This window comes from Arachis ipaensis, chromosome B01 (assembly GCF_000816755.2).
Source record: "Arachis ipaensis cultivar K30076 chromosome B01, Araip1.1, whole genome shotgun sequence".
Lineage (NCBI taxonomy): Eukaryota > Viridiplantae > Streptophyta > Magnoliopsida > Fabales > Fabaceae > Arachis > Arachis ipaensis.
The window spans coordinates 9,028,586-9,040,098 of NC_029785.2; the positions used below are offsets into that span (position 1 = coordinate 9,028,586).

At 34.4% G+C, this 11,513-nt stretch overlaps 2 protein-coding genes across 2 annotated transcripts in view; one reads left to right on the forward strand and one right to left on the reverse strand.

Annotated features, from left to right (window-relative positions):
- LOC107616451 (probable serine/threonine-protein kinase WNK11) overlaps nt 1-2,054 on the forward strand; it is a 2,303-nt gene extending 249 nt beyond the window's left edge. The window contains exons 2-3 of the mRNA XM_016318411.2: nt 898-1,401; nt 1,582-2,054. Of these exons, the coding sequence (XP_016173897.1) occupies nt 898-1,401; nt 1,582-1,980 (903 nt within the window). The 3' untranslated portion in view covers nt 1,981-2,054. The remainder of the gene's footprint in view (nt 1-897; nt 1,402-1,581) is intronic.
- LOC107620978 (25S rRNA (cytosine-C(5))-methyltransferase nop2) lies at nt 2,805-11,208 on the reverse strand. Its single transcript, XM_016323113.2, has 18 exons — nt 10,697-11,208; nt 10,070-10,498; nt 9,785-9,963; nt 9,590-9,653; nt 9,351-9,484; nt 9,179-9,262; nt 8,998-9,072; nt 8,835-8,906; nt 8,667-8,740; nt 7,631-7,683; nt 7,005-7,114; nt 6,570-6,638; nt 6,399-6,473; nt 4,513-4,605; nt 4,346-4,425; nt 4,172-4,271; nt 3,344-3,639; nt 2,805-3,201 (listed from the first exon to the last, which is right to left on the reverse strand). Exons 2-18 carry the CDS (start codon nt 10,359-10,361, stop codon nt 3,135-3,137), a joined length of 1,917 nt encoding a protein of 638 aa, XP_016178599.1. The 5' UTR covers nt 10,362-10,498; nt 10,697-11,208; the 3' UTR covers nt 2,805-3,134.

Here is an 11,513-nt window from a genome sequence, read left to right on the forward strand (position 1 = left end):
GATTTTTTTTCTAGTATTACCGAGAACAATTGATTGTTAATGTTCATGAAGTATGAATGCAAGTATCGTTTTAGGATATTTATCATGATGTGGAAGATATTAAAAGCATATCAAAACATATATTTATACAATATCACTTAAATTTGTTTTTTTTTTTTTTATCATCACGCGACTTCATAAGTGAGTATGAAGAAATTATGTCTTTGAATTATAACTCGTTGGCATATCACTTAAATTTGTTTCAACAATGTTTTTGTTAGGATATATTAAAATTTTATTTAAATAGTATAGACACATCATGTAATGATTTTATCTTGATTCAATTTGATATTACAGATCATTTTTTATTTCCACGCTATCATTAAATTATTTTCTTAATTATCATCAAAATAGGAACTTCTGTTTTGGTACATACTTAAATCATATTAGTCTCATTCTCTTGTCAATTTCTTATACTATATTATTTTTTTCAATTCTGCTACGTTACCAACAACATTTCTGCCAACTTCTACCAACTCTTATTTATAACTGTGTTTAATAGAAGTGTCTTTATGGATGTGTCTAATAAAAATGTCTTTTTTATGATTGTGTTTAATAGAATGTCTTTATAGATATATTTTTTGAATGTGTCTCTTTATATATGTATTTAAAATATAATAATTAATTATTATTGACAATAAGTTGGCAGATAATATGTTGGTACCCTACACTTTTTCTATTTTTTTACAATCATGCTACGTCACACTAAAAATAAGTTGCCAAATCAACCACTCCTATAAAATGAATTAAACAACACATATATTTATACAAAAATGTTTGTATATATAACATTTTTATTTCCTTATGGATGTTATTAGTTCTAATTTTGATTCATAATATAATATGTTTTGGTCGTAGATGCCAATTATAAACACCGGTCCCTCAGACAAAGAACCATTTGTTGAAGTTGATCCAACTGGAAGATATGGCAGATACAGTGAGACACTAGGAATAAGCGGTGCTTCCAAAATTGTGTACAGAGCATTTGATAAAGAAGAGGGAAGAGAAGTGGCTTGGAACCAAGTGAAGCTTGGGAACTTGAGTGATGATGATCCTTCCATGGTGGATAGGCTTTACTCTGAAGTCACATTGCTCAAAAGCATTTCCAATGAACATATCATTTCGCTTTTTGCCTTCTGGGAGGATGACATGAACAACACACTCAATTTCATCACTGAGGTATGTAGCAGTGGCAATCTGAGGGAATACAGGAGGAGGCACAAACATGTTTCCTTGAAGGCTCTCAAGAAATGGTCTAAGCAGATTCTTGAAGGTTTGAATTATTTGCATACTCATCATCCTTGCATCATCCATAGAGACCTCAACTGCAGTAATGTCTTTGTCAATGGAAATACTGGCCAGGTATGTTATTCAAAAACGCTAAAAATATTACTACTCACGTTTTGATTGACACTATTATCATGTCAATTCGCAAGTCTAATAAATAGTCTCTCTTTTAGATATTATTTTAATATTTTTACAAGAGATAGAAAATTGTAGTGTAAAAATTTTAATATTTTTGCTGTAATGTGTATGAATCAGGTTAAGATTGGTGACTTGGGGTTGGCAACAATTGTGGGGAGGAGCCACTCGGCGCATTCGGTTCTTGGGACGCCGGAATTCATGGCGCCGGAGTTATACGAGGAGAAGTACACGGAAACGGTGGACATATACTCATTTGGGATGTGTGTGTTAGAAATGGTGACAATAGAGATTCCATATAGTGAGTGTGACAATGTTGTGAAGGTGTACAAGAAAGTGTGTTCAGGTGTGAGGCCTCGGTCACTGAACAAGATTAAGGATGCACAAGTTAAGGCATTCATTGAGAGGTGCATTGCTAAGCCAAGGGCAAGACCTTCTGCTGCTCAGCTTCTCAAGGATCCTTTCTTTCATGACCTTAATTCTGAAGACTCAGATTTCAAAGTTCTTGTTATGGTGTGATCGACTACACAGTTTAGCAGTTAGTCTATTGTGTGTCTTATTTGAGTTTGGAATTCATATTCGCATGTTATTTTCAGGAAATACTTCTTAATTGCATTATCTTTTTTTTCTTTTCTTTTTTTGTTGTAGAAAATCACATGATAAAACTTATCTATATTTAGTTATACAATTAGAATGATGTTTGGCTAATATGGTAGTGCTACACTGTGATTTGAGTTTAAGAGATAATGTGTTTAGGACTTTAGGTGTTAACATTAGGTCTTCTTGGAAATATTATTTTTGAATAATAAAGAAAATAGAAAATAAAAGCGACTTAAGAGAAAATTAATAAAGATAACTGAAATGTAATTAGTTTCTAAAACTTTTTTTTTATTTCTAACCTAATTTCTTAATCTAAATAAAAATGCCCATTCTGGAGATTTATTGGCGATTATGAGTTTGACGTACTTAGTACCATTAACAGAAAAATTAGCGTTTAATTCATTCATCACTACAAATTAGCAAACAAAATTGATATGGTGGGCGAATAAAAAATTAATTTAAATTTAAAAAATTTTAGAGAATTTCCAAATGAGTTTTAATTCATTCATACAAAATTTTTATTTCATCACGAAAAATTTAAATAAGAGAAAAAATAGAGTAAGTTGAGAAACTTAAGCATATGTTGTGGAAAAAATGATTCTAAACAAATAAAACAGTTAAACAAATTCATGAAATTTCTAAATCAAATCAATTCTTTCTTCTCTATACATCAAATAAATCCTAATTTTGAGAAAGTTCCTCACACACCCCACCAAGGGGAACACTAACAACAAAATACTTGATCGCCAACACATAAATTAAAGGTATAACTATGAAAACATTATCAATATTATAACATTTGGCTAGTGTCTTAAAAAGGATAACTAGCACAGTACAATGGATATGATGACAGTATTTAGAATCAAATCTCAAGATTAATTCAAAAAGGTACACATTTCTTTTCTGGTTTCTAGCTATGTTTAGATGCTACCTTAAATAACTAAAACCAAACAAAATTGCACTGTGTGATTACCGCATAGAACTGATTCCAGGACAGACTTTTTATAGCAGGCAATCACTACAGCTCTTCCATTTCATTAAGTGTGAGTCAGTTTGATGCCAATGGTCATTCCTCATTTTTGGCTCTGTCGCTTACCGGTTTTGCGCTTGTTTTCTCTCAACGCGCGTCTCTTCTCCTCCCTGCAGGCATCACCAAAAGCTTAGGATTCCAGCGGAAGACAATCATATTACTAAAGTGTCGCATTCATATTCAAGATACAGCTATATTAGTAGGATTGATATGGAAGGAAGAGAGAAATCAAGCATGGAGAAAACTTTTAACCTTGAATTTGAAATTTCCTCCTTAGACGGAAATTTCCTTTTCTGCCTCTTTATCAGTCCAGATCCAGAAGTTACTTTCCCATTTTCTTTTATGCCGTTAATTGGTTTAGATGGAAACTTCCTTTTCTTTGTCTTTTTGGATTTAGATTCAGAAGATTCTTTGCCATTTTCTCTAACATCATCATTACTCGGCTTCTCATCCTCCACTTCTTCCTTCTCAAGCTTGGATTGTTCTTCCTCCTTTTCAGATGGTTCTGATGGTTTTGAACCTGGCTTTCTGCTGCTCATTTTTTTCAACTGCAAGATGCATATTTAGAGAAAATAAAAAACACACGACATAACAAAGCTCAAGGGAATAAATGCATGTCTGTATCTAATTTTTAATCTTAATTTAGCACAACAAATGGTTGGAAATGAAGTAAGGTGAGAAAAAGAATTGTACATTTTAACAACAGCAGCTCCACACTCCCATAGGTAAAGTTTAAAATTAAAGTACAAATATTATTTTAAAAATGTTCAACTCAATAAGTTCCATGGTCAACTGATTCTAGAAAAAACATAAACAAGCATTTAAGTATCAATCAAAATATTCACCAATCAAATTAAACAAGCATAAATAATCAACAATTTTTATTAATAGTAAGAACTCCACAATTTGTCAACATATTGTATAATGTGCCAAGGATATCATCAATCTATAAACTTTCTGCAATTTTGTAACACCAAAATGCCCGACAATTTTATGGCAGAAAGATTTGTACAAATACAATTTGTTGGATGTGTAAATGGACTTTAAAGCAATTTCTAAAGATAGCAACAACCTATATACCTTTGCAACAAAGAACCCATCCATATTGTGTACATGAGGATAGAACCGCCTTGTCTTTTCTAAAGAAGGGTGAAACCGTTGCTCCCTGAATCTTATGAATCTGATGGAAAGCAAAGGTCACAAAACACAATTTTTTATAGTCAAACCTACAGAGATAAGGAACATAATCATTACCCTGGGCGCCCAAAGTCAAGTCCACAGGGAACCAGCTTAACATCCCTCTTCTTGAGTGCATAGTCAATAACTGCTTCATTCTGAAGATTTACCAAGAGAACTTTCAGAAATATATAGAACAGGAAACACTAGCACAGAAAGTTACTATTTGCAAATGAAAAACTAACCTCGGCAACCATGATCGAACAAGTGGAATAAACAATGTATCCCCCAGATTTTGAATTAGCATCCACCATATCAATGGCAGCAAGAATGAGTTCCTAAAAAACAAAGGAATCTATTCAATAATGATTAAAAAAGTATAATATTACAATGTGTAGAATTACTTAATAGTGACCAAAAATGAAGAAATATTTGACGCTTTAAGTTTAATAGTGCCAGTCTATTTCATTTAATTTCAACTATTTCTATCCAAAAGACAAAAATCAACTTCAAAGTATAGGGGAGAAGTAATCATTCATAGTGATCACAGTTTGACACATGCACCATCTGAATCTTTCAATCCAAAATTAAGTAGAAAAGTGAAGAAAAAGGAAGACTGTTAAAAACATTAGTTATTGATGTAATGAGAATGTGGGATAGACCATTTCTCTCACACTATTCACAATTCATGAATCTCTGTAACAAAAAAATCTTTAGGGGGTATTTGTGTGTTCTGAATTTTGAGGTGTAATGTGAAGTCCATCTTAGGTTTAATTACTTTGTTAGTCCCTATAATTTCGTCAAATTTTCAATTAGCTCCCTATACTTTTTTTCTTTTCAATTGGGTCCCTGAACCATTTATTTATTTTTAATTAAATCCCTACCGAGACAAAAACATTTGATTTAACAGAATATTCCGTTCTGAAAAAGAAGATACCCTAATTTTTTTCTTAATCCTTAATTGTCTCTCCCCTTCTTTCTTCATAAAGACAAAATTAGCCTCCTTCTCACCGATCTCCCACTCAGACACAACTCGTTTCCTTCACTCCCTCCATTGTCACTTTGTGCACTGAACTCATCACCGAACCCAGCCACCATCCCACTTCAAACTCATTGCCAAACTCTTCTCCTCGGGTAGAGGGCGCTGTCGTCGCCCACGGAGACAAACTGTGGGTGCCGTCGTCACCTGCGGAAGGTCCTCGACCCTCTTCATCGTTCTTCTTTTAGAAAACCCTAAACCCACCCTCACCCATATTAGCATGCCATACATTGACTAATCAGTTTCATTCACTTTTGACTCTTATCGGCGCGCCTCAGATCTGTTGCGGACTTCTCCTTCCCTGCTGCTCGCGCTAGTTATTTTTTTGCCGGCGCTGCATCGCGGTTCTCTTCCTGCATCATTGATGTTCGTCCTCTCCTCGACGTCTCTCTCTGTTCAAGCTCTCTATCTCCAAGCTCACTCCTTCTCACCGCCGATAAACCTCCATCCCTCCACTGCTTCTTCAGTTTTATTTTTGTGAGCTAATTATTGTTTTTTCTTGATTGTTGATTCTTGTTTTTCTGAGTTAATTGTTTTTTGAGTTAATTTTTTGGATTGTTTATTGTTGTTAACATGGGTGGATTGTTGTTGTTTTTATTCTGAGTTAATTATTGTTGACAACTATAACTGAAGCAAAGCTTTAATTCATCAAGAGCACCTGTTACAAACAATCTCTCAGCAATTGCTATCTCAGTCACACTCTGATAAAACAATGAATAATTCATCGTTGAAAATTCTAGAAAATAAGGTTCACATTTTGGAAATAACAGAATTGGTTAGATCCTTGGTTAGATCTCTACTGAGTATGAGAGATTTAAAGTGTAAAGGATAGGTATAATAGTAAATTTATTCTTTCTTAATGTTTTTTAACGTTTGCTGTCAAGGGAGACCTAATTGAAAAATAAATAAATAGTTGAGGGACTCAATTGAAAAGATAAAAAGTATAGGGATCTAATTGAAAATTTGGTGAAACTACAAGGACTAACAGAATAATTAAACCTCCATTTTATTCTTCAAAACCTTCTTTTCATCCCTTTCCCTCTGAAAAAGAGGAAGACGAAGAAGGGGAAAGGGGTAAAGAAGAAAAGTTACCTTCTGCAGATGCGCGCATTTCTGTATGTCTTCCAAGCTTTTGGAGGTTTTAACCGATTCATCCTTGGATATAACCTGTCGGCAGAAAATATTCCAATTCCATTTCTAGTTTCTAGAGGAAAAAAGACAAGCACACGAAGAAATCACTTAAATAAATCCCCAGCTTCTTACCCCAGTTCCACTGCAAGGAGCATCCAATAATACTCTGTCAACAGCATTGACACCCAACACCTTTGGAAGCTGAAATAAACAATAGAAATGCAGAATAGATGTTAGCATGCATGGTTGAAATGATGATTATACATGAAATCATTCATTCTCCTCTTTGGAAGAGTTTGATCAAGACAGACATCTACGATAAAAGGAAAATGAACAGCAACAACTATAACAGAAAGTACGTATTGCTTTATATTGAACAAAACTCCATAGCCAATATACAATATTTTCCAAAATACTAAATTATGCATGCCATCACACAAGCCAGATGCAGTATAAAAAAAAAATGCAAAACCAAACAAGACAATTTAGTAGCAGTGAAGACATCAAACTTCAAAATCTTTTGGTAAGAAATTATAAACAATAATTGATTAGAGAGAAGATGCTAACCTCTCTTCCATCGTAATTGCAGACTACAGTGTTTGACACACCCATTCGGTGCAAGTTTGCAGTAAGTGACTTAAGCCGCGGTACCTTCATTTCATTTGCAAAAACAATTCCTGTAATAAAAAAAATATTATGACCAAAAAATAATTTGAAACCAGAAATTAGAGGATCTAACATAATACAAGCATGGTCAATTTTATTCAGTTATTCAAATTACTAGATAAAACAAACTAAGGGATACCAACTCAAAAACAACGGAAAGAGCATACATACATGCATAAACATTCAACAAATTAACACCTCATGATGTTTAGTGTCAACTTGTTAGGGAAGTTCATTATCGATGCAGTAAGTTCTCTAATGCTTAATGAGCCGGCAAATAGCAGCCTTAGTGGAGCATAAGCAACTCAACCACTTTAAATTTTCTAAAAATATATGGTTCCTCTTTCTTGGTCATTACTTAATATTGCAAATAGTCAGATCATCCCAACTAGGTTTAACACACATAGAGAAAATACCAATACATGAAGAAACAAGTTACTTGTTTAATGCCAAAAAAAAAATTACACAGCCCAAAATGCACAGGAATTAGAAAACTACAAAAAATATTCATGATTTTTAATAGACACCTGTATTCTTCATAAGAGCAGCGACATAAGTCGTTTTACCTCCAGGTGCAGCCCTGCATAGAGCATAAACTGGCTTCAGAATTATCACATAAGTATTGCAAGCAAAGTGGGTTATGCATTGCTATTGAAATCAAGAAGTGCTTATATTCAGGCTTTCAAGTATATCATTTTTCAAAAATCTATTTGAAAATACAATCATGCTACATGTTCACCACTAATCAGCCGCTGCATATAGAAACATGTATTTGGCATCTCATAAAAAAATATTATACTACTATAAACAAGCTCGATTATTCGTCTATTACAGATTTGATTATTGAACTTTGACAGGTTTGTTTTTCCTAGTAGCTGATTATTCAATTGGAAAAATGTGTAAATCAATATGTATAAATATAGCTATAGGTAAAGCACTCAATCTTGTAATTTAGCTATTAAAAGTGGCACATAGCAATTCTAAGGCATCCATAAGAATTTTCCTGGTCCTAGTTGCTCATTCTTAAGACAGAATATAGCAATAGGACCATAACAACAGATAAGTGTCATCTTCAATTCTTCATACTGAGAAATAACAACAATGAGGATCCAAAACAAAGTCAACAATTGAGGCAAAGATATATCATTGCAACACAGATATGCTTTCAATTGTACAGTTTAAAATTTAGAAATGTATGGCATTACCAAAATTTTTTTTGTTTCCTCCATTTTGTCTGACATAATGTAAATAGAGTGAAAATTTGAGCTAACATAAGTATTTCTGTACTTGGAGATAGATGTTCATCATGTGTATATTTGCACAACAATCACATCAATGCAATTTCCGCTTTGGAATTTTATGTTATAACAAATAAAGGTAAAACAATGAATATACAAATCGGAAATAAACCATGTCTTTCATTTCAGCTCTATTTGTCTAAGAACATGTGGTTGAAACATTTGCACAAGTTTCAGAATTAATGTAAGTTGTCAATATAGTACCCTACTAACATTTTTCATACAAAGATTTTATATAATGTGTACACCAATAATTATTACTTACGCCATATCAACAACCCTTTCCTTCTCTTGAGGAGCTAAGGCCATCACAGGTAGAAAAGAGCTTGCACTTTGAAGCTGCAAACAATTTAATAACTTGACCTAAGTATGCACATCATGCAATGGTAAATTAAACGCAAAAAGGGAAAATGGTAATAGGAAAACTACGCACCATGTAGAAACCAGCCATATACTCCGGAGTGGCACCAATTGGTACTTGAGAATCATACACAACAAGTCCAACCTGTCATAAATTTAGATTGTTACTTGTATTTTCTTCACCAAAAGAGGAGTACGAGAAACATTAAGTCATAAATTAAAACAAGAATTCATACCTTTGACCACTTGCTTAAAGGATCTAGATTTACTCCTCTATTTATTAAAACATCTGCCAAATCCCGTCTGCGCGTCTGATTGTACAGAGGAGCACAAAAAATACATAAACTCAATCAATAAGAAACATGGATAATTCAATAATAACATTTAAACATAGAACATTGGGAGTGAATATGTTACCTTCAAAGTGTTAGTCCTCAGACAAATGGGCCTGGGCTTTTCAAAGGCTTCAATTAGTTCCATAAGTTCAACAGCGGGAAACATCTGAGAAAAACAAAATTATAATTTCTCATGCTAACCCTTCACAAATGCAGCAGTATTGTCTAAGAATAATATAGAAATTCGTCCCAACCTCCACTAAAGCACCAATTAGAAACTCATTGTAGCCATAGTATGAACATATATCTTTCTTAAGCTGTTCAACATAATCCTTCCTCGTTGACCCTTCTTGCTTCAAGGCCTTAAAATTTGAAAGAACACGAACAACTAGGAAAACAAACATCCAACACAATCACAACACTAACCAAACAAGGTAGCGCATTGAATGAATCATGAAGACAGTCAAGCATAGTCCAATGGAAGTCAACTCACTCTCTTTAATCCTCCTCTGTAGATTGGAAAGATCAGGCGGACGTAGATTCTCCTCCTCAAGTTCCTAAAAGTACCAAAGAACTAAAATAACTACTTTGACCAGAACTACCACCAATTAATTTAGAAAGCTAAGCATAACTGCCAAGGGATCAATAAAATTTCAAATAATAATAATAAAGAAACCAACAAACCAACCTCTTGGGTTGGTAATCTAAACTCATCAGACTCCTCTTTGATGTTGAGTTGCATTTCAGCCTCGGCATCTTCTTCTTCCTTCTTCCTTTCCTCATCAATGATTCTTGACTTCTCTTCAATGTCATAGTCATCCGAGTCAACATCCAAACCCGAACCTGAATCAGAAGCGGAGTCTTTCTCTGCGTAACAAACAACAAACAAATAACAAACAACAAACCAAAAGGAAAAAAAAGTTTAAAAACAAGACATAAACAACAAAAAACGCAAACGCAAATAAACTAACACCTTCGGCTTCGTCATCAGATCCTTGGAGGAAATCATCAACTAAGGGATCATCACCATCACTATCGGAAGATAGCTCCGATTCAGAACCCGAATCAACGTCAAAGTCACCAGGTGCTTCATCTTTATTCTGTGGCTGCTGCAGAATCTCTTCTTCTTCATATTCGGATTCTGAAGCACTGGAATCATGCTTGGGGGTTAAAAGCTTGCTCTTCTTTTTCATGGCTTCTTTTGGTGGCTTTGCATTGCTCTGCTTCTTCGAAACTTTCTTCTTTGTTGCAGTTGCCGGAGCCATAATCTACGTATGCAGAGTGTATCAGAGATTCTGATTCGGAGGTTGAGAATGTTTTCTCTTCTTCGCCGATAAAAAAATTAAACTAGGCTAAGGTTTAGGGTTTAGCAGAAAGACAGAATGCAGTAGTTTGAAAAGACCTATGCATTAGGATATATCATCAGTAAAATTGAACATAGCAGCCTTAAATAAAATTAAAAGGCTAGCCTAATTTGATCAACCATCTGCAAAGTAACACAGTGATAGTAGAATTTCACTTATAGCAGAAGCAACATTAGCATTTAACGAACAGCGAGAATAAGAGGAGGGGGAAGCAGAGGCGGAGAGGTGGAGCATACCAGCGGAGTCGAGGAGGCAGCAGAGCAGAGGCGCTAAAAGGAGGCGTTGGAGCAGAAGCACAAGCAGAGCACTCAGAAGTTAGAGAACCGAGCCAGCAAAGAAGAACAAAGGGATGCAACGCTGAAGTGACGGCAGGCCGGAGAACAGGTCAAGAATGAGGGGTTTAGGGGTGACTGGTGAGGGTGTGCGTCGTTGCTAGTGGGAATGGGTAAGTGGACTCAACATGCTAGGGTTGTGTGTTTATTTGTTTTTACTTTATATACATCTATTTAATATATTAATCTATTTAAGTCAAATATTAGGGGGGTGTGGAAAATTTTAATTTCTGCGATTTTTGTTCTTTAGCAAATATGATAATTGGAAATAAAGAAGAAGCAAAAAGTAGGTTTATTTTCCGTCGAATCTGAGAATGATCAGTTACCTTACCTCCCATAGCTTGAGCTCTATGAAATTATCTAGATGCCATTTCAAAGAGTGGCGAAAGGATATTTAGGTGAAAATGGGGGTAAATTGATATTTTCTCTTTTTTAAAGGTTTTCAAGGGAAAAAAAGAAACTCGCTACATTTTTCCGGAATAGAATATGGTCAATAGGGAAAAAAATGTTGCTATTTGAATTTTTGATGCCTTTCCACAATTTATCATATTCTGTTCGGTTTCCACTTTCCAATGAGTTACGGGAGCATGGCAGGCGCAGATGAAGCCTTTCGTTTGTCTTCATCGGTTAGCTGTGTAAGGAGTAGAAGCTTGCCGAAAAACCTACAAAATTTGTAGTTAGTTAAATAGATAAAAGAGTCCCATAAGGAGTTCATCACTAA